The sequence below is a fragment of the Boleophthalmus pectinirostris genome, unplaced genomic scaffold (genome assembly GCF_026225935.1).
Source record: "Boleophthalmus pectinirostris isolate CB_2022bp ecotype Guang Dong unplaced genomic scaffold, ASM2622593v1 HiC_scaffold_7, whole genome shotgun sequence".
Classification (NCBI taxonomy): domain Eukaryota; kingdom Metazoa; phylum Chordata; class Actinopteri; order Gobiiformes; family Gobiidae; genus Boleophthalmus; species Boleophthalmus pectinirostris.
In genome coordinates this window covers 18,230,521-18,255,028 of record NW_026571473.1, presented here as the reverse complement: position 1 = coordinate 18,255,028, position 24,508 = coordinate 18,230,521, and the positions used below count along the sequence as shown (strand labels likewise).

Sequence of the window (24,508 nt, the reverse complement as noted above, 5' to 3'; positions counted from 1 at the left end):
ATGCTGTAACATTTAGAGCAATCTTTTGTATAGTGATGGGTTGGTTTTCATTCTCACAGATAGATAAGCTTTTGTGTATTTAACATGGAGCTTTTGAAATCTAAAGAGATACGGTTTTCAGGATTTGCCAGTGGACCACCCTTCTGGTTCTCATTTGTAACTATTTGTGTATGCAGTATAAGATGCGTGGTAAGATGGTGATTATGATTGATAGGCCTGGTTAGTAATAAAGGTCTTTCTCAAATTTAAACAGTGCACTATGTAACTTTTCTAGTGGACGGTCTACCACCTGTTTGTCAAATGGTGATGTTATTTCTTTGCCTTGGATTTTTGGCAGTGATTGACTGACATGCAGATTAACCAATCAGAGAAACGCATACAGTATTCCATTAGTGTCAAAACAAATATATCAGCTTACAAGAAAAACAGAAAGATAAAAATACAGTGTTCTGTATTCGAGAGACACATGGTATATAAATGAGCAGCTGTGATTGGAATGGCCCAAAACTGGATGGTTTTCTGATGCGCTGATGATTTTCTCTACGGTCTGGAACAGAAAATAGGAGGGAGTGACTCGCCAGGCAATAAGTTTTATGCCATTCTGAGGAACATTCCAGGAAGAGCAATAACATCTTCAAGGAGACAAGAATAAAAGTTACATAATGCACCTTTAATGAGTTGAATTAATAGTCTACTGAGATTGGGGTGAAAGTCAGATCACATATTGGAGTTCCGGTACTATTCTCCTTCACACTTGAGGACAGTACGAGCAGCAGAAACAGCCATGTCGCCTCCACACAATGTCATGTCCAAAGCACTACAATGCTGCGTTAATGCGCTGCCAATCAAACTGTGATGCTGGTGAAGGCCTCAGCGCTGTGATTGATGCTTCAATTAACAACCAGCTCTGACCTCCAGAATTGTTCATTTGAAATTGTAATTAAGCAATTAGGGGCAATTAAGAAACAGAGAGTAGCTACTAAATGAAAGTCAGAAGACAATTTGACAAAGTGAGGAGGGAAAAAGAGCTGTCCAAATTAAACCCTATACAAAAACAAGTCCCCACTGTGCTGTAGAAATAACTCCGGTGAACTTGTGCTGAACTTATGTCCGTTTAGCGTAGGTCAAAGGAATGCATTTATTCAGACAAGTGCTTATCTGCTGCATATTAATTAGCCAGTGGTGTGTTCAGGGTGCACGGCAGAGTTGGTAAATGCAAGCTTATCTTTACACAGAAAAGGGAAAAAGGAGCTGATTGAAGCAGGATTACAAGCTCTTGAATAAAGCTCTTGAGGAGATGGAAAAGTGCTGTCTTTTCAAAGTAAGATGTCTGGACTTAGCACCTGTATAATGCATATTAATCCACATGATCAGACTTGCTATCATGCCAGTGGGGGACTGGCATGAGTTCCTCTATGTGTAAAAATCAAACAGGGATTTGAAGAGGGCAGAGTGAGCCTGGAGGTGCAGGAACAAATCTGTGACTGCAATGATGCAAGTGAGAAAGAAATGTGACAAAGGCCCTTGAGCAAGGCATGTATCTGTTCAAGTGCAGAGGAAATGTCAAATCTTCAGACTCTGGTTTAATGCTGTAGTTCCAGTGCATGATCTGTGACAGCCTTGACAGCATCCACAATTCATTTCAGAATGTTGTTATTTTATAGGATGATTTTTGGACTGCCACTAAAGGTTCACTAGATAACTTTTGTAGTGCGGGGTACATCATTCGCTTGTCTCCACAGAGATATTTTAGCTTTGTCTGGAATGTTCCACAGTATGGGATTAAACTATTTTGGATATATTAAATTTCAGGAGTTTTTGTTACTAAAAAATCTATAAAATTGTTTGAATAATTTGCTTATTGGACATTGCTTTTTCTTTCTTTTTGTGCTAATTTCGTCATTGGTAGTCCCTGCAGAGACATGTTTAAGATTTTAAATAATAATCTAATATCTTAGCAAAAATACCCTGTCATTTTATTATTATTACATCATTCTATTTCTACATTACCATTTACCTGATTTTATTAATGAGTTCTTCGTTGCCAGATCATGTCCACATTTCTCATTTATTTCCTACCTATAAAAAGCCCTCTATCTGTCTATGGTGTATTGGCTGCTAAACTGCTTCCACATTTCATTAGAGGAGCTGTGAGAGGGCACAGTGCACGTTTGGTCAGTGACCCTCTAATGACGCTGCATTGACAGAACATGGCAGATGGCATGACCTGCTTCATAGAGGAGCATTGATGACACAAAACCTTGGCTCCGTCTGTCCGCCCTGCCTCTCTCCTTCTCTCGCAACAACGCACTGAAATTGATGGGGGTATTTATCTGTTTATGAACACAGAGGTGACTTGTAATCAGGCTGAACGGGCACACACAGTCAAAGCTTTAGTCCTTCTATAAGCTGTCCCATCTGCTGACAAGAACTTGGTAAAAGTACAAAAATGTATCAAACAAATACGTATTTCAGCCTATTGAGAAGAGCTGAAGGTGTCTGAACTTCAAAATGCCCAAGCTGTGCAGATGCATAGACAGTCTGCATGAAAGCAGCCAATTGAGCTTCCAACAGAGGCAGAATAAAGCACAAGATGATGGCAGGATTGAAATGATGCAGACTTGATGGGCACAAAATTGGCCGTAAATCTTGAAAATGGTTCAGAAATGGCTGGATGACACCGGAGGACATTTGAACACACACTGAGAGAGCAGGGAGTAAGATGGGGAGGCTAAGGAGAGAGACAGACAAACAGCAAAAATAACACAAGTGAAGGAGAAGCACCATACAACTACTATGGAGTAAACAACCAGAAGAGGGAGGAAGATGGATCGCAAAAAGAAGTAGGGCAATAGGGAGGACTCCAAGGTGCAAATATCACTCGGGGTGTGACAGGGCCTAATACGTTTGTTCCACATTGAAAATTAATTCCCTAATTTTAAAAAGGTCAAATAGAAGCTAAGGCAACAATGACCCCTTTGTCATCCTTAACAAATTATCCAAAATGGCAGTGTCAGATTGGTGGGGGTACGTCGGACCGGTGATGAATGTTTCGAGTAATAAGCCAATCAAAAATAATTCTTCCTGTGCGTTTGATAAATGAGCTGGAAAAGGCACGCTTTAGGAAGGAGATGGGTCCATTTGTTTCCGTGGTCCCTTTTTGCCTCTCCATTTCTCTCGTTTCAAAACAAACAACAGGGTGGCGGCTTGGGAACAGATTATAGCTCCTTGCATCACTGACTCTTTCAGCCATTCTCCCTACTGACCAATGTTCAGCTGCAGATGGTAAATGATGGAATTGCATGAAACAGCTTGAGCAGAAGCATGCCTTCAGATCCGCCGGAACGGACACGTTTACAGCCAGCTTTGGAGGGAAATACCACCGGTCGTTATGCACACAATGGTTGGCCATATTGGATTTATTACAGGGGACAAAAGTAGGAGATAAGGCCTTTAAACCTGTATTACACTATTATGCAACAAGCTTGAGTTTTATGTTGAAGAGGGGTGGACCAGGTGGGGCTTAAGTCCACATCAACCCCTGAATAGTAAACAGTTATGAGGTTTCAATAAATAGTTTAATGCTGCTTTTTGTACGTGCCAACTACAGAAGATATTTTTTTTTTTTCCTTTTTTTTTGCTTAAATCTTTAAATACTCAAATGTTGCCAAATATTACAAAATTAGTTCAATTTTTGCATCTGCATGTCTCAAGGAGAGATATTGCTAAATGCTAAACTGACATTTAAGAGCTTTAACCATTATAATGACAAAAGAACTGCTCTATAGTTTTTAAAGTGACTTTTGCCCCATTATAAGCTTTTCTCAGAGACTCGAGTGTGCCGAGTTTCACTCATGTAAAAAATGTCACATAGCTGTTTTCAAACAAAATATAAAACACGGCAAATGAAACTTTAAATGATGGAAACGATCTACATATATGATAGTTTACTCCTACTCCTACAGAAAAAAGACCACGAAAAAGTGTCCATATTTAGATTAATTAGATACGTCAATTGTTGTCTTCATTCATATAATGGATGCAGAGAAATGTTTCATTTAGTGAAAAGAAGAATCCATGTCCATAAGTATATGGCTGCAGTACACATAGATGCTTGAGGTTTAGACAGAAATGTTTTCTCTTGCAGTCTGATAGTGAAGATGTTTCTTGCACAAAACAGAAAGCTAAAAGTCCCCAGCTGAACCGATTGAAGTGACAAGAACATCCGATCTCTGTGTTTTAAACTAAATGGCCTCTTTTGTGGGGAAAAGTGTGGACGACGTGACTTTAAATTATGAGATCTGTGCAGATACAGAGAAGTAAAGAAGTCATGGTGATGGACAAAACCACAGTCAGAGTTATAGGCTCTGAGGCACAGGGCAACTGTGCACTGTGCTGTTCATTCAATTAGCTTTTACCGTTTGTGCTGGATTTAGGCTACTAAAGCTGGGAACAGACCTGCGGATTAGCAATGACTTTAGCCCCAGTTTTAACTTTTCAAATTTGGTGTTAGAAACAGGAAAGTTTATAACATTTACAAATGGATTAAAGATGACTGTTTAACTATGAACACGTGGTCAATCAGTACTCTAAAGTGCAAAACTAAAGAATCAAGTCATGAATTACAATTGATACTTTGTAGTGACAGCATGCTGGGGGTGTTCTGCATGTATGTCTATGGCGGAATGTTTCTGAAGTTAACATAGTGACACAAAGCACACATTGGAAAGCACAGACAAATAAGATTTTAATAGTGAAAACAATCTAAAAGTGATTCACACATTCACATTCAGGAGCCTGTGATCAATACAAGCATGCATGGTCCTATTTAGGTGTTTATTTTCGACAAAAAGGTGAGAGTGACTAACTGAAGAACAGCTATATGTTATTTGACAGGGACTTGTTTAACAGCACAAATCAGCTTTCCTGATGTAGTTCCATCTAAATCAGTTCTTCATAGTTGTGTTAAAACAAACCTCATATTAGTTTAATTTGAGTAACAGAACTTTAGTCAGTGCAGTATATAGAGTTAGCATCAGCTGCAAAGTATCACTACAGTTACAGATCAGGCTTATCAAGGGGTCACAACGCCAAGCACATTTGTTCATTTTTTCATTCACTCTTAGTGGAGATCAAACCTCAAATAATCATCTTGACCCAATCCAACATAAATTGTACTGCATCTTCACAGTATTGCTTTTTATGACATACACAATCGCCTGCTAAATTAAAAAAGTTCAAGAACGCTGCTAACTGCATAACATTGTAATGTGAAAGGCGCTCCTCTTGGAAGAAAAGCTGCATCTGACAAATGTTGATGATCACATTTGTGTTTATGCAAAGCATGATTGTATTATGTTGTAAACAGAGAAATGCGGGCTGTACAAAATTGACTGTGCTTATCAGGAACAAGCCATTATAATTTATTGTAGCCTACAGACACCATTAACATTCACTGTATCAGCCCTGTTAGTTACAGGACTTGAGCTTCTAATGCACTTGTACAAAGTTAACAGCAGGCAACAACAACATTAAAATGTCAAAACAGCGCCGCTATTAAAAATATATTAATTAGCTTTATGAACATGCCACTGCTTGAAACCTTATCAAGACTGTTTTCTAAGCAAATTGATTCCCGACTTAATTTCTCACCCAGCAAACTTTAAGCTGTGGCATAAAGCATAAAAAAGAAAAAAACAACATTCAAATGACCTTCTGTGCTAGTTTCTTAACCAATGATGGCTTTTAAACAAATAAGCATTGAGTTAACAGCTAGTAAATGGCCACACGCAGCAGCCCAGCCTGACTGTTGGGCTGAAGTGTGCCTGATCTCTGGCTAATGGAGTGGTCCAGCAGAGCCCTCCAACCCCGTGTGCTCATTACACTGTGCGCCCGCTGTGTGAGGGGGCTGCGGGGAGGGCAGTGCAGGGCCCTCCTGCTCCAGAGCTGGCATTGGAAGTGGCATCAGGGAGCCCCAGACATGAGTAGTGTGTCTGATGGGATTAACGGCCTGTGTAGAGAGGAGACACAGAGAAGGAGAGGTTGGCCAGGCCTCCAAATTAACTCTGCCACACTCGAGGCGATGGGCGAGGAAAGGTGGGTACCAGGGGACACCATGGTGGGACAGAAGTCGACACAGGAGCTGTCTGAGTGGAGCCAATGAACCAGGCAAACATTTGGTACAACACACTGTGATGGGTCAGACCTGAGAAGTCAGTGTAACTACTTTTCCTACAATATACTGCCCTCTGTGAGCCCGAATGGGTGAGGAGCTGTGTAACCTTGCATGTAGTGTCCAATACAAGTCCCGGAGAGACAAAACTTCTATTACGCACAGGGGCTCCATTGTGCCACCCTTGTGACACATTACTGAATCAGGAAAAACATGTGGTGTAAAAATCAAAGCAAGTCCTAAAATACACACCAATTCTACACTGCAGCACCCCTGAAAGGTAAAAATAAATGTTATTTGTACAATAACAACTATAAAAGATTCTAAATGCGTTTCACAGAGAACCATATTTTATATATACTGGGTAAAATCTATACAAAACAAATATTTTTTAAGACTTTATTAAATGCAGTTAAAAACAAACAAATATTAAAATAGCTAGTCTGTTTCTTTTATATCTTGTTATCTGCTTAGTAGTTTTGGGTTTTGACACAAAAACAATACTGATAATAATAATTAAATTATTAAATTCTTTGAGTATATTTCATTAGTTTAAGCAAACAAAATCCAAAGTCTTCACTGCCTTTGATGAAAAAGGTCAGAGAGAGTGTGCCATTCGTTTCCTGTATTGGTATTCATTACAAAGCTTAAGCAGAAGGTTAAGACACATTCTTTATTGGATAAGTAGCATCTTTAGTGCATTGCGGGGGCACTGTTGTTGTGTGATCAAGTGCTGTTGTGTTAATGTGTGTTTGTGTTTATGTGTGCTAATGTGTGTTAATGTGTGTTTATGTGAGTTAATGTGTGTTTACCCACAACATGAGAGGTGTGAGTGTGTGTGAATGACAGGCATGAGTGGATGGAGCCATGACGGAGCCTATCGATCAGTGTGTCAGCACTGGGGGAAAAGGTTAATCTGCCCGATGCCCGCCCAGCGCCCTGCCCGTCTCTGGCCTGCCCCATCCCGCCCCGACCAGCCCCCGGCTGCTCCCTCTCTTATCAGGATTAGAGCAGCGTACAAAAGGGCAGAGTATTCCCAGGACACTCTCTGACCTTCAGTAATCCCACCAACCTGACGCTTTGCTTATAATTAACATCAGGAACAAAGACCAGAAAAAAAACAGTTTCTGTAGCCTTTCTAGGGATTGAAATCTGAAAAAAGTCACTATCAAGTTTTAAACAGACAGCACACAGACTTGCTTCAGTCATATGTTTTTGAATGGCCAGGAGAGCTGTGCTTGACATTTTAGAGATGCTGACGGGAATCTCCAGTGCTCCCCGGTGCTCACAGCCAAAACACGCAGAATCCGATCAAATTAACAGCGTGAGAAAAAGGTAGGTTCTGCAAGCTCACAGTGTTGTAAATGTATGGACATATGAATGAGTGTGGTCAGGCTTACCGGGTCTTGGTTCATCTGGACTATGAGTTGTTTGACAGCGTGTAGTGTTGGGTGGGCCCATGGAGAGGGGTCCTGCCAGTGACGATTTAGGTCAAAGCCCATCAGTGAACACCTGTGAACAAACAGTGCCAAGAAACAAACAAAGAATGTTGAAGAAAGCCTCTTCATAAAACACACCTGCAACAAAAACATGTACGAAGCACCAAACATCAAGAACTTTTTAAAGTTCTCCAATATAAACAATTGTTATGAATGGTTATTGAACAGTATCTTCAAAACTCAAAGTCTTGTGTTTTTGTTTTGTTTTTGCTGCACTACTTTCTGCAACATCAATGTATTGATCTGGTGGTGACAGCTCTGGAATAAAGGCTATAGTGTAGTCCAAAAGAGGAGGTTAACAACGTTAGGTGAATTTGAAATTGTTATATGACATGACCAGGCGGGAAAGTGTTATGCTAATTTTTCGTTTTTCCTTCCTAAAGCAGTGTACTGACATTTTAAAGGCAGTTTTATTTTGATCATAGCTGACATAAACTTTTGATGCCAATACAAATCTACAGAGAGAGGAACACTGAATATATACTGACCATCTTTAAAGTAAAAAGTAATAAAAAGACTTATAAAGAACCCAATGCTATATTTGTAAACCATGGGGTTATCCTGTGTAAAATATTTGTCCAGTGTGTGCAAAGACACCTGCTGCTGAGTTAATATCACCTTCAAGATACAATTTCATTAATGGAATGATGGTGTGTAAACAGAACAGTCCCTCTCAATGGTTGTGTTGGGAGTCATTGACATTTATCTATGGCCTCTCTAATGATACAGGCGTTAGTGATACGGCTGCTTCCTCAGACCACAGGAATCAGAAACAAATCCAGGTTAAGTGACTTTAGCTTTGTATAAACAAGGTTTATACAGTCTGCCCAGCAACAAGACACAGGTGTTACTCTATATGTCTGAGAAGACTCACACTACAACTCAAGTCAATGCAATATACTTATGCAAATTTAACTTTTTTAAGGTATATTAGGAAAAAAAAGATGACTCTTTATTTAAATGTTGGGCACTGAGGCACCAGCAGATGGCAGCGGTAAACACTGTTGGAGCTGAGCGCTGATCTTATCTGAGTGTGCATTAGTATTCCTGAGGCTGAGCCTATTAAGTAAAAGGCAATTATGAAGAAGGGACGGAGAAAAGAAGAAAATGGAGGAGAGGAGGATGCCCACGGAGCTGCAGCGGCGCTGTTAAAGACAGAGAGGAGAGACTGGCAGAGAGAACAGCCCTTCGGCCAAACACTATCTTAGAACAAATGCACTGCTGTGAGCTATATGAATTCATTAAGCTCCCTAAAGGTGGAGGCAGGAGGATATAATCCCAGGCAGAAACAAATAAAGACATACAAATTGGGAATTCAATTTAATTTAGCATGTATTCAAATAAACAGATTGGCTGCTGGTGTGAATGTATTTGTATACCTGTAGTTGCCAAGGTAAACTCCGTCCGGATTTAGCATGGGGACGATTTTGAAGATCACATGATCCCGAAGGATCTGAGCCACTGGGTGCTGGCTCACCAGGAAGTCAATCACACCTATTGAAGACACACAAACACAGAAAAGAATAGAGTTGAAGTGAAAAGCCAGGACGGGCTGGCAGTTAATTGAGTTTTGTGAAACAAAAGGAGTGGGAAGGACAGCGAGGGGGCATCGTCAGAATCAGGAGGAACTGGAGACGGAGCACCCAAATCGATACAAATGGAATGGAGCTGACAGCGATGGAAAAACAGACAGCACCCAGCGGGCGAGCAGCCAGCTCATCTGATTCATAATGATGCACCACACTCGAGGGTGCAGGTAGGGCATGTGTACTGTGATACTGCAGAAGCACATAAGTGAGTGAGGGTTTGGAGCCGTGCACTATGACATCTGACCTGTGCACCCAGTTCCTTTAAACCTTAATAATAATAATAATAATAATAATAATAATAATAATAATTATTATTATTATTATTATTATTATTATTATTATATTATTATTATTATTATTATATTATATATTTTATTTATATTATAATATATCAGATAAGATGCCAGGAGAGATTTTTCAGTTCACTATTAATTTATACTTTTGCCTTGTGACAAATGATATATATGACAACACACATATATGGTACCATTACTAAACAAGACATAATGTTAGTTATAATGTATAGTCTGGTTCCACCTGTCACCCCATGATTCAGTCTGACCTATGACCCCACATTAAAACTTTACCTTGACAGACGAAAGAGGCAGGAGACTCTCCAGGGTGCACCCTTGCCGTCAGGAAAACGAGTTTCTTCTCTCTTTCCTGGTTCAGGTGGTCTGTAGACAAAAAGGCCATGAATACACAATTAAAATAGTGTTTAAGAGAGAGAAACATACTAAGGGTGAGCTGCCAATCCTCCACACATGAATCAAACATCAAACCACAATCCAGATGAGAATATTCAACATGGTGGTCAATAATACATCTGTGGGGTCAGCACGTGCAGCTGCAGGTGTGACCCATCCAAAACGTGATCTGAGCATCACTTCACAACACAAAGTATTAAAAAAATTTATTTTCTCCATTTTTACTTTTTCTGTACAATTCCCTTACTATCTGTTTCCTTATAACCTTTATTCAAAAAAATTGAATGTCTCTTTACCTCATTTAAAGGACTGACCTTATTCTCTAGCATTTGCAGCTGTTCTGAATACCACGCTCAAGTGTTTAATAAAGGTTTGAGAGTACATTCTAGTACTTTGAAATATCTGAGGAGGGAACACAAGTGAGACAAGTAATGTCATAAATATGAGGACTATTAGAAGTACACTCTGAAGTGGTCTGACTACTGCAGTTTTGAGAGTTGGAGTTTCTGTTCTAATCTGCACTTGCAAATGGATTAAAGTGATTGTGTGCCCCATTCTTATACAAACTTAATATCTTATTGATTCCTCTGGCTGCTTGTGCTGAGCAGAGAAAATGCTAATTAGCAACAGGCTATGCACCTTTCCTTCTCTTTAATTCCAATTTAGTTTAGTCTGTGTTTACGTGTGAATGTGTAGAGGGCTCATAAACAAAAAAGTTCAATTTAAGCGCTGTGCTAGTGATTTTATTTCCTTTTCTCTCCCTGCCCTTCACATAGACAAATGGCTTTGCCATTCAGGAGTCTCTGTGGAGTGGGGCGGGCCGCTTGTTGTAAATGTGAGTGCTTGCAGTCTGGCCAGCCGCTGGGCGCTTGGTGGCTGTGAAATTCCATCACTTAGAAATTCTCCTTTGGCCCGGACCCCAGGCCACCTCACAGACTCCTGATGCGAGCACATAGCAGTGTTGTACAAGGCAACTCTCCAATCAGCCCCACACTTCTCCTCAGAAAAGCCAAGAACCAGAAAGTAGTGCGCCAAAGCAGAGGCAGCTGCCAAGGTCCTGACTGTCGGGGAATTCAAGCATCATGGCCATGCTACATTTAGTCTGAGAGCGGGTGCAGGCTCGCCGAGCTTACAATAGATCCACTGTTCATCCCACACGACTGTGAGACTGTGACAGTCCATGTCTCCTCAGGGCTGCCACAAATGCTCCCCAAGTAGCTGTTGTGTTTATGTGTCGTCTGTATCTCTGCATTCCTCTGCATCCGCTGTGCCCAGTCAGGCATCGTAGCACTAAATTAAGTAGCACAGGCCGAAGGCCGCCGGGGAGCGCAGGGAGAAGCCAGTGACTACAGGCTGTGTGAAACGTATAGTTACAATGTATGGTCACCATGCAGCATTGAACTTAAGGTCACAACAGTCGCGTAGCCTCTCAGCACTGCACTGCAGTGGCATTTGGGGATCTGTAGGTGTCACTGTAGATCAGCAGGCTCAGTGGAGAGATCTCTGGACCAGAGACTGAGGAACTGAAGCCCTCTGAAGTAACACAAAATGATCAAACTCTCTTTCACACAAAAACATTTCCTCTGTATTTGCTGACAGTTTGGAGAAATTGCAGCTGAAATGAAAACAATGCTACAGCAGTAATTGCCTTACACCTACCGCAACAACATTTAGGGAAACAGACACAACATTCAGTCTTTAATTTAATGCATAGTCCATACTAATCAGTGCCAACTGCTTCATACATGTGTTAGGATATTAATGAGTAATTACTAAGCCCTAATCTAAGCTTTATAAGGCTAATAAGGTGTGTTTATTATAAAGTTTTGTGTTTAATAGTGTTCAAAACCTCCATCTATCAATGTAAAATTGATGGCTCTAAATTAAAAACCTCTTCAACTCCCCAGCATGGCCAGCCTCAGTAGGCCTGTCTTAGAGGTTCAGAGGACACCAGCCCGAATACAATAACAATGAACACGACAAAGACATTGGCATTGTACAGGACAGAGCCACAGTGAATGAGCGAACGCAACCCAGGCAGATTTTATGCCCACACTTCCGAATCAAAACGCTCCCTCAGCATATTTCTCACCTGCCACAACCATGCACATTACACCTCCATTCTCCAGCGAGCACGTCAAGGGAAAAAGAAAAAAAAAAAGTGATGTCAAACTGCGACCAGCTCTGATAAATATGTAAATGAGTGAGGAGACGAGGAGTGGAGGTGAGAAACAACATAAATCTGGTGGTTTTGTGAAGGTCAGTCGTCGCTCTGGTCAGCGGTTTCTGTGACAGCGCTCAGGGAAGTTTGGGCTGGCTTTCACAAGTTTTGACGTGATGTAATTAATTGCGATCATCTTCATCATTCTTCGGAGCGTTTACAAAGGGAGACCTGTCACAACCCTGTCAGCCGTGGATTTGAATCAATGTACCCAATCTGAAAGGAAATGCAACTCAGGAAAATCAGCCTTTATGCCCAGTTTTTAATTTCAAATCTAATTTGAAATTGATCTGATATGTTTAAGCAAGTGTAAAAAGGTGCAAATACTGGACTCCATTAAAAGGAAACAATCACTGTTTTGAGGAATTGTAAGAAATGTACAACACTGCAATGACAGCCTGCCCTTCAGATTTTGACTTGAATATAGGCACATTTCCTTGGTAATCAGAAGTCCCAAAGCTTGAAGCAGACACAGTACTAAAAGTAGTATCCACAGTGACTGGAGTAGTTGCAGTAATAGTAGTAAGTATAGTTGTATACTAGGAGGAAGACTTGAGGTTCTAATTAACTTAATTAACTACAGTAATTTAAGTGTCCCAATGAACAGCTATTGAGAAGTATTCAGTGACTACTGAACCCCCTGTACTCACAGATTTGAAAACTTCAGTTTGAGGAAAAGTTGGATTTGTGTCAGTTGTAAGTTTGGGATATAGATCATAACAATAACAATGTTGGTGCAGCTAAATATTTGAAATGACCCTTTCATGGTGAAAAGAGGCAGAGAAGAGGCAGAGGCAGAATGTATCCTCACTTAAACTGTGAGTAAACCTGTGAACCAAAGCAGTATATCAACCCATTTTAGAAAGTGAACACAAAGCTATTTTTAGTTTCATTTTATGACTAACCGTCACATCTGAACCCACTACAAACACTGTCCTTGAAAAGAAACTAAAACAAATTTGGAATTAAAGGGCCTGTATCTGATTTAGATTTCTTCTTGTCAAGATAAATGCTCTTCATATCATGCATCACAGAGGAAATGCAGTTAAAAATGAAATAAATTAGACTGTAGAGAATAAGTTCTTCATTTTACATATCATTTTCCTTGGTAATACTTAACACAGAAGCACCTGATGGGGGGGTCACAATTTTTGTCCAATCAGACAGGAAAACCAATTGCCTGACACTAAGATATTTGATTTTCAAGAGTGACTAAAAAGCAAATAGTGAGCAAAGATAGTTAAACTGTGAGGAAACAACTGCATTACACTATCCCAGACAGCTGTTTCTGTGTCAATGGCGTAATATCACAGTATCACAGTGGCAGAAAGGACTAAGTGGGCGGGGCTAAAAGTTCAAACTAAAACATGATCCTCACTTAGCGTCTCATGGTTTGAATCAGACACAGGCCTTTTAAAAAACAGTGAGAGACTGTGAACTCTTAAAAAGTTAGAGAGCTTTTCTCCACTTGGACCACACAATAAAACAACAATGTCAGAATGACCACAGCCTTATGCCACATTATACCAGCATTCCCCAGCCAAGGCCCCCGTATATCTCTGCATCTGCCCCTTCTCTCTGCTTTGTGGATTTTTTACACTGTAATAAATTAGCCTCAGTTTGGCACGATGGCAACAGGACACGGTCGGCTCCCTGCTCACTGCATCATATCGAGGATGGGCGCGGGCCGTAAATTGTCAATGGCGTTGAATTTATACAGAGCCTTGAGACGAGCTGCGGAGGCGTGTATTGCCCGGCCGAGTGATTCCCAACAAGCACCCCACATACCCCTGACTCCCCCTCCTCACGCAGGCAACACCCACTACCTCCTCAAGGACATTCAGACAGAAAGAAAGGTATACAGATAACAAGACTAGTACAGAGGGCTCAACTGTGATAGGAGTTTTATGAAGCTATTTTTTCCCCAAAATTGTCCAGATCCCTCACTTAAATTTTGCGTGGTTGTTGTGTCCCAAACATAATCTGTTAAACTTATGGGAAAATGCCAAGGCCAAGTGAAAAAGTCTGTCCTGTCTCTGCACTTGTTAACCAGTAACTGTGAGAGAGGACCCCCGAGATGACAACAGTTAATTGTTTCACTTTGAGGTCTGAAACAACGGAGCAGAACAGAGATATATTTGTACAGACAGCTGCATGCACAGATGCAGAGACAGTGATTGGTGAAAAGTGGTGCGCAGCCAGAAAAACAAACAACACAACTGAGAACAAAACACAAAAGGTTTTTTTCATTCTGAGGACTTTTCAAATTCCCAGGTCTGTTTAACTTTACATTTCATTTTAAGAAATGTATCAGCTTTAAACACCACTGCAACATAATTCAACTGAGATTCCAGTATTTTTGCTTGCAAAGACAAAATCTATTTTTGCATCTGTTGTTATTGTCACCAACAACATGTCACATTGTGCACATCCAAACTCGGTTTTATAACCCACATACACACCAGCATCACTGACCTCCTCTTGCCCCACTGCTATTCTCTCATTGTTTTTGTCTTCTTTACATTTACTATGTAAAGCATCTTTTAGTTTCCTGGAAAAAAAAATCTAATAAATTATAGTAATGTTGTTGTTGAAGATATGCAAAATATGCCTTTATTGTTTAAACTGAGAAAAATATACATCAAATGCTCAGCTGACAAGACATGTTTTACTTAGTTTGGTATAATATCTTCAAAATATTATCAAGAAAATCAAAATTTTTTTTGCCTAAATAAACCGTGTTCAAGACAAATTTCTTGGAGCAGACAAATAAAGTTTTCTATTCTGTTCTTGTCAATATCGGCCTCCCTACTCCTTCCTCAATCCTTTCCTTCCCCTGTCGCATCAGCAGCATCAAAACACTGTGTGGGTGTGCTAGCGTGAAATACAGCACACCTATAAGGGATTTACTATGTCCAGACTTTGAAGACAGAGAGACAGTGGATGCCATGAGGGCCAAGGAGGAGAGTGAGCAAAACAAAAGGGATAAAAGAGAGAGAGAGTGAGTGAGGGGGTGGTGGTGGGGCGGGAGGGCAGAGGAAACCCTTGAGAAGACAGCATGTAAATACACCTACCACGGCCTCTTAAGTGGAGATAAAGAGGAGGCAGGATAAAAAGCTCTGAGCACCACATGATTACCGATCAATTTGGTGCAATCAAGCCCCCCCAGCCTCCACCCCCCCACAAGACAAGTCCCTGTGAAGAGATTTGTGCTCCTCAAGGGCGGCTGCCATGACAGTGGAGGTCACAGGCAGCAGAAGAGACAGGGACAGAAGATCCAGTGATGAAGGAGTGTAAAGTGTAGAGGCCAGACCACAGCGCTGTAGTGAGGCTGAAGGCTTGAGGGTTCAGTCATTATGGTAACAGAGAAGATCACTGTGGGATTCATTGACCGTGAACATGCGAAGACTTGCCACAAATAGGTTCTTGAACAATGATGATCTAAATGGTTGTTAAGGACTTCTACTTGTTTGTAAATAAGAGAAAGAAGTGCTCAAGTTTTGCTGAAAAACATGTAAATGAGAACATGCACATGTTTCCAAATGAGACATAAAGGAATTATTCATTTCATATTAAAAGCACACATAACTTTACTGATGGAAGTCCACCACCTGCTTGTCTTCATGCAGATTGTGGAATGTTGCACAGTATGACTTTAAACATTTATCTCCATGGAGACAGATCAGGTTACAGATTTATCTCCATGTTAAGTGGCACACCCCTCACCAGACAAGTTAAATAATGCAACTTTAATTCAGTATCTGTACCGTCAGATGACTATAAGCAAATCCTTGGTTTAAGAGGCATGTTTCTTTAAAATGTGTTGATTTAATTCATAAGTTAATATTGCTTATTAAAATGGAGATACTGTAGCATTCTTTTAGCCATCAAAGACTACAAGCTTGTTACTGGAGATAGACCTGTTATATTCAGATGCCCTTGACCACAAGAGAAACATTCAGAGGAAGAAGCTTGCAGCATATAATCCTATTCATCTTTATGATATCTGAGCCCCATTCCTTTCTATAACTTACACCATATATATTTTTCTATGACCTGACATCAAATAACATGAGAAATGTGAAGGAGTGCATGGTGCCTGTGAGGTGGTCAGCATCTTCAGGCCTGTCCTCTCTGTGTTCAGAAGTGGTCATATCTCTTACAGTGACAGTGCTTTGTATGGCCCTGAGCTCTGACAATGAACGCGATAGACATGGACACAGAATTACAGACAGTGAGACAAAGAGGCTGCTCTGTCAACTATCAAAAGCAATAGTCCCTTTTAGCGATACGATATGGACGTCCAAGGCGGCTGGGTTTAGAGCCATTGGTCCTGACTTCTCCTCTCTGGCAAAATGATGACAGAAGGAGAGGCACATAAAACGGAGCGATGGCTGGTCTGTGCGCGGCGTGATACAGAATCAGAGGCAGGCCAGTAATAGCCTTTTTTGAAGAATGCGCCACTGAACTTTAAGGGCCGTCTTGCTTGAAAGGACAAGTTACAAATAGAAAGAAAGGGAAGAGGGAAGAATGATTTCCCAGGGATATGCCCCCTGCTGGGCTGCCCTATCGCTGCGCCACACAGTCCACGAGTGTTCATGTGTGCGTTATAGATGCAGTGGGAGACAGCAAAGGGCTAGCAGGGAACATGCAGTGGATAAGCCAGTTCTGTGTAATTGTTCAAAGACAGACTATATCATGTGGGGGAACGCAAAGGAGGATTTTAATCATGTCCTACTATAATGCAGTACAGTTCAGACATACAGTATAATAATATAGATATATCTTTGCATATATAAAGCTATTACTTTCAAGGCAAGACACAGCCAGTAAAACAACTTTTTTTGTTTTTTGGTCAGTTTGGTCTCTTAGCAAATAAGCTTTCATGTGGAAACAACAAAACTCTCCATGTTTGAATAATTAATAAAATCAATTTGCAGCCAGAGTGGGACATTGCTCAGAAGCTGTTTCCTGAAAATGCATTTTCCCCCTTGGGACATAAGGATAAGTATAGCACTATATAAGTATACCACGTACATACACCAAAATGTTGTACTCAAGTCTTAACTCTAAAAAAATTGGTGAAATTAGAATTTTTTAATTTATTTTCAGTTTTAATTTACTCAAATACTAAATAAGATATACAAAATCCTGTCTCTATTTTTTTGTATCTAATATGTTAACAAATAAAGCAAAAAATTTAAACCTGGCTCTTTCCATGTTCTCCAAATTCGGGCCGTTTTAAATCTTTTAAAATAATAATAAAAAATAAAAAAAATTATATGATGAAAAACTTGTAATACATATTTTCTTACATTTATGAGTAAACTACAGGAGATGTTTTACAATGATATTTCTAATTTAAGATAGTGTCACATCTTAACACATATCACTCAGAAAATGAAATAACTATCTTACTAATAATTTTAAACTGATAAAAAGAAAAAACAAACAAACAAATAAACAAAATAAAACAAAAAAATAGCTCAAGTACACTGCTATGAATGCTCTTTTATCTGTACACTAATAGACAAACACTATGTAAATCCAATGCCTACATGGTTAATGTTGTTTTCCAGACGCTATAGTGTATGTAGCCTTGATCTGAAAAGTGGAGCCCTCAGACAGACGTATAGACCTAACCGGCTGCTGTGTAGTTCTTTATTACTCTGTCTCTTCCTCCTTATCAATAATTTCTGAGGCACAACAATACAGGCCGACTGAGGAAAACAACTATAGTGCATCCCAGCTTTAATAAAAACCGTCACACCTCCCAGCTATGTCCTTCACTCAATACTCCGCTCATTCTTCTCCGTTCGATATACCAGCGTTCTTCATTTTTCTATCGCACATTTCTTTGGTGAAGAATAAAGTTCAGAACAGAGACCGCTTTCAGATATCATGTATCTCACATAGACACCAATAACATGCAAATATACAAGTCACATTTGAAAAACAGAAATTGTAAATGTGTAGAATCTGAATTGTATTAAAAAAGACACAATGTACAAAAGATTATTGCCAACATTTCAGTGAGGTGAACATAAATACATATTTTAGACAGAATCTGGAATAGGTCTGGAAATAATAAATACATATACTGACTTATCTTTCAATATATGGAAGGTGGAACAATATTTTTGGGGGGACCGTAATTATCGTGTGTACTAGTTTGGTTATTTTTTTGGCTATATGATAAGATTTAAGCTGTAAAAGGTTGAATTAATCACTTCTATGACTCATTACAGATCCAACCTAAATACTAAACTGTTTCCTTCTGCAATTTATTTATTGCAGCTCATATTTACAATATTGTCATTTTAGAATAGTTTATGTGGTTTAAATCTACTCTTGGGTTATTGTGTTATGGATAAATTAGTTTCAATATTATCATTTATTGTCTATATTTACTGCAGTAATATATCACACTTCAAAATGTGTTATCTCTAGTATTAAGCTTAAAAATAAAATTATTTGTTTAGTATTAATGTTTTGGTTGACCTCTGTATTTTCCAACTAATTATTACTAGCTATGTTTATTATAAAATGTTACTTAAAATGAACATAAGTATGGGTGTATGGAATTGTGTAGCAATGAAAAAAAGTTCAATAACTCTACAAAATTTAAAATTATATATTTTATAAATAAATCCTCAAATTACCCACCTTTTTCTTTGTCAAAAAATATTTAGTAGAATTAGTTAAGTTTTTATCTTTACTAAATATTTCTATATATCTCGCTTCATATATTTTATGTCTTCAGACAAAACATGAGAGGATGAGTCCAAACTTTTGACTGGCAGTGTATGTAGAATCACAGCTGTATCTCTGTATGAGGGTGACTCTGGCTACTGTTGTGTAGTGGTATAGTGCAGTACTGTATACGCACGCCCATGTGTACATACAAATATTAGCTCCACCCGCAGCCAGCAGCAGCCGCAATGTCATTCAGCAGTTTAGTAACACACCATTACCTTGTTAATACCAGCCTAATGGGCAGTCTGCTATTTTAAAACTGCTGCCGTGTTTGTGCCATTAACATCCACTTAGAGCGTGCCTCAAATCAACAGGCCACTGGGAGCCTCCAAAACAACAACAGCGGAGAAAGCTAAAATAATACGCCTTCTTTTCCTCTAATGAATATGCTGTTTTTACACTCTGACAGTAGGATCACAATAGTGCTTCACATTACGCGGTGGACCAGTGGTTTTCACGCTGCAATAGAGATGCATGGGCCTCTTAAGTGTGCTTCAGTCTTTTCAAAGAATATTATTAATTTACCTTTATCTTAAGCTTGGGTTCTGGCTCAGGCTTAGTTTTTTGTTTAATTTAAAGGTTCTATATTACAAATTTACTCTTGTGAGCTTTAAGCCATGTTACGTCCTCAAAAACAAACCCGGAGTTGTGTTTTGTTTCATTCACACATGTTTGAGTAATCCTTTATTATTAGTGTGTCTACATCTCTAAAGCTCAAAATGCTCTGTTGCACGTTGTGACATCACAAAGTGGTAGTTTTCAGACTAACAGCTATCTTTTACCTTTAGTTCAATAGAGATCGGCAACTCCATAGCTGAAATGATTCAAATGATTCTCATGAAGGTGTACAGATTTTAAAAACACAGTGGAGCACTTCCTGTATTACCACATGGCATCACAAGGTGGAGTGATTTCTGTTGTTTAAATGTGCAGGGTTTGTGTGTTGAACAAGTGCGAATGAAACAAAATACAACTCCAGGTATGTTTGTAATGAGAAAACAATATTATAACAGAAAAAAATAAATATAATAAAAAATAGAGTATAAGGGCCCTGGACTAAACCTGGACATTGATCCTAAAAAATAAAAAAGGCAGGTTTATTGAACAATGTCCATCCAAACTTATAGATTCAGACTTAACCCAATTTCTTGAGGCTCACTTTGGGCTTTTCCAGACCTGCTCAGCTTATTCAAATGTTTCCACAGTAATTAACACAAAATGAGCCACTTATACTAACAAGCTTTTTTTGGTAAGTTTTATGTTTTTATGTATTTGGTTTACTTTTTTTAGTTAAAGCTTTTGAATTGTGTTGATCCCTATTTGTTGTGGTAAAGCCCTGGTAGACCTATTTACACAAGGAATACCACATTTCTGGGTTTGTTTTTGTCCATTGGTTTGAAATGGTCCAGATTTAGTCCTGTTTTTAACCTGTTATAGTAAACCATTACATCCACTGCATTCAGCTTTAAACCAGCAGTTATCGAGTCTGCTAATTCCATCTTGAACTAATCCTAATAAACTGGTACAAACATGACAGTCCACAGCCTGTGGGCCTTTCTCCTTCATTCTCCATCTCAAAGTAAATCAGCTCTATCAGAAGCAGCAGCCGCCCGCATGTCTCAAGTCATAGCGGAGGCGAGAGAGGAGTCCCGCGGTCCACCACCACGCTTCCCTTTGAACCGCCGCTACGTTCAGCTCTTTAGTGATTTCCAAGGCTTTCAGTTGTATATCAGCACCGCTAATGGCTATTTCTCTTTCACACTGGTTCAGATACTTTTAAGCTCCGAGCAGCAGTGCCGGGGGATGAGCGGAGGAATTCACACTGTTTTGTGGTTATTTGACTTGAGCGAGGAGATTCCCAAGAGTTTAATTATCTGCTAAAGTTGATCGATGGGTCTGCATTAGTATCACTAAAGAAAATATGATGGTTTGAGCACTTTCTATTTCAACTAAATCTGATATTATCTTTGCTTTTCACGTAATGTTGAACTATTGAAATAACTGTATTTAAGTCCTCCCTCAGGCTGTAAATGAACTGCTTTAATACTGTGGTATTGTTTTGTGTGATTAAAAAGTTAAAGTTATCCCTAATCTCTTTGTGAGTTCACTTGAAAGGATTTCAATGCACTGCAACACCTGCTGATAATACATGCCCTGCTAAAGCTGCAATCAAATGACTCAGATAACATCAACGCTTATCTAGGGAAATAAAATGACGTCTGAAACATATAAAAATGATTTATGAATACTACACAAATACAGTTTAACAAAAGGCAAAAATCTTAATTAAAATTATAGAGATGGTTTTCACAGTTGCTCGACAAATTGGGTACTTGTGAGTGTCTTTTCCGTGATTGAATATTGAATTAAATGAGCACTGAAATGGTAATTGAGCTGATGACGGCTGATTGGCTGTCTCGATGTAACCATCTCATGCTGATTGGTTTAGGATGAACGTGGTTGCCATGACAACAGGCTCATGTAATTACTGTGTATTGAAATGGATATGAAATGTGTATGGGCCTGTCTGTATGTGTTTGCACTTGTTTGAAGAGGCCTTTTCAGATGCTTTGATCAGGAAAATGTGAGGATTACAAACAGGACTTTTGAGAGAAGAAACACTAATGCTAATTTATCAGCATATACAGTACACATGCACACATGGGCAGACACTGGAGCTGATTAGCCTCCAAATATCCATATAAACCCATACATATCAAATCATGTCAGGGTAAAATATTCAGATCAGCTTCACAACTCAATTAGAGTCAGTACAATCTGTCTATCAATCATGTACAGTGAAATGTCAAGTCTTGATGGTTTCTACAAATCTACATTAAAATAGGCCTTTAATATTACCTTCAACTAAATTATAGTATGTATGTGATATTTTGTACTATGCTCTACAATCAGTTACAAGGTCTGGTTAAAGGTGCACTGTGTAATTTTTCAGGAGGAAGGCCCACCACCTGCTTGTCTGGAGATATTACTGACTGCCACAGTACAGAAATAAACTTTTTAATCACAATGGAGACAGGTCAATGCTCAGACCTATGGAGAAGCAAACCCGCACTACTGTGGAACATTCCAGGCAAAAGCAAGCAAGTAGCATACCCTCCACCTCAGATGTTACATAGTGCACCTTTAAGTTAGAAATTGTATTGTATTACAAATTCTATTACAGTACTACAAAGATAATAACAATAATTTAGTTTATTTGTTGGAAGGAGGACATTAATCATGTAGTCAGATTGGTCTTGTTTTTTCTGTCCATGCTCTTACATATAGGGCACAACTGAACAGATGACTATGTCCCACCTCGACTGGCCCAGTGCAGATCCATCAGGCTTAAGCAGGGGCCAGGTGAGTGCAGCAGCAGCCCCAACATGACCTTTGACCCCCAGACTTCTCGATCACATGACACTGCAGTAGCACCTGTGTCCCAGTGCAGGAGTTCACATGAGGCCCCTGCTGACCCCAAAGCAGGTCACACGCTAGCAGGAGCTGTCCTCAAGCACAAAGAGAGACATTACTCAGCCCAAAAGTATTCAACCATTCAAAAGATGAGCCAGATTTGTCAAAATGTTCACAGTGTATCTGGACGAATATTTACTTGCTTTTTTAAGATGTATTTTTAGTAGGGTTTGTTCAGATAAAGACGTGAGCAACAGAAGCATTAAATGACATCTTTGTGATATAGAAAGAGTTGTTGAAATGTATGCTGCATCTTCTTGTTACTCAATGCTAACAGTCAGGTCTGACACCCCTCCAGTCCATAAAATGAATTCAGTTGAAATACATCCACTCAAAGGCCCTTCACGGGGAGTTAAACTGGAGAGTAGAAAAACAGAAAATTATGCGGGGCCCTGCAGAAAAACATCTCAAATAAAATAAATCAAGATCCCAAACTGTGACAAATCACCACAGCACAAAAACACAGAGGGGACGAGCGCGCCATCCTGGGTAATCTGTTTTCCTGCTATCTGCTGCTCCTCTCCTGATACTGAGGGAGGCTATAAGGGAGTCAGGTGGCCCGATCACACCGCGCCCACAGCAGATTAGAAAATGGTGATGCAATATTAATTGGTGATGGGGAGTGCAGGGTTGTCCAGGGTTTTTCTCCCTGAGGAAAGGCTGTCAGGAGCTGGGAAAGACAGGCGGCATGAGTCCCTGACCTTGTCTGTCAACTGGAGGAGGAGGACAAGAGCGAGGGGATGGAGAGCGCTATGGTCCCAGTGACATCCAGATCAACACTCTGCCAGTCTACGGCAAGTCTGCTGGGACAAACTCACGTCACAAGGAGAGGAGATGGCATAGGGATAGGATATTCAGAATAGAAATACATGTAGCATAAAAAATTGTTAAGGCTGCAAGAAACTGCTCTCATAACCTTTTGGATTTAACAATACAATGCCATTAAAATAGACATAAAACTATTTAATGGTTCCTTTACTGACTCCTTGTGGAAAAAAATACATTTATTAAGTAATGTTTTATCCATCAAAACGTAATTAGTTCATCCTCAACCCATAAATTACTTTTGTCATTTGTAGTGTCCTTTAGACTTACCCTTCTTACATACTAACAGGCAAAGAAAAGAAACACTATTCCCGGCGATATCAAGCTTGAATCTACAAAGCCAGTCAGTATGTATTTGGTCAGTTTGGGTTACATATTGCCTAAATTAGACTGTTGCATTCAGGAATTTTGTTTTGTTTTGTAATTTCTTGAAAGGTTAAACTCTATGCTGTTCACATGAAGGCCAAGTTTGTGGAAAGCACTATTGTGGCAGTCCAAACATGCACCCAAAGCCCCTCACACAGTGCAGACAGTGAGAGTAAACAGGGCCCATGACGATATGTGCCCACACATAACACTGACATGACACCAAACAAGATCTGCAAGAGCAAGACTCCGCACACTTAGCAAAACAGGAGATTAAGTGCTGACAGCTAACGTCCCACCAGCAAACATCTCCTCTCACTTTGCTGGTGTGAAAAGTGGATTTGAGATAGTGCTGGAGCTAAACAAGGCGATGCAGGCATATGGCTGTGTTATCTGGGGACACACAAAGACTGGACACATGTCATCTTCAATTAACCCCCTCCCATCTGTCTAACGAACACAACTAGGTCATAGCCACGCTGCCAAATCAGTGCCTATACAAAACGCGCCTACCTGCAGAAACTTTGTTGTGTTTCCCTAGCGACATACACCAAATGCAAACTTTAACCACCCACTGTCAAATCACATCTACTGTATTAAATTTTCAATGCAATGTACTTCAATTATTCAAGTGAGGGAGATGTGTGCAGTGCAGCGCTGACAGTGTCATAGAGTTCTCGTGACATGCCACAGAATGACTCCCCAGAGAGCTGCTATAAGTTTCAATGCAAAGCTCAACACAGCTGTCAAAAGGTTAACACACTTAATGAACGTGAAGTGCAGAGATGTGTGATGACGCAACATGACGTACACTCACCTGCAGAGGCAAGATCACCAGTGCTAATGTATTTTAAATCAGATGGATTAACTTAATGCTAGTAGTTAAAACTATATGTAAA

General features: G+C 39.7%; 1 protein-coding gene across 1 annotated transcript in view; it reads right to left on the bottom strand.

Annotated features, from left to right (window-relative positions):
- agbl4 (AGBL carboxypeptidase 4) overlaps positions 1 to 24,508 on the bottom strand; it is a 212,131-nt gene that overhangs the window by 13,729 nt on the left and 173,894 nt on the right. The window contains exons 7-9 of the mRNA XM_020924661.2: positions 9,848 to 9,937; positions 9,051 to 9,165; positions 7,573 to 7,684 (exon numbers count right to left, since the gene is read on the bottom strand). Of these exons, the coding sequence (XP_020780320.2) occupies positions 7,573 to 7,684; positions 9,051 to 9,165; positions 9,848 to 9,937 (317 nt within the window). The remainder of the gene's footprint in view (positions 1 to 7,572; positions 7,685 to 9,050; positions 9,166 to 9,847; positions 9,938 to 24,508) is intronic.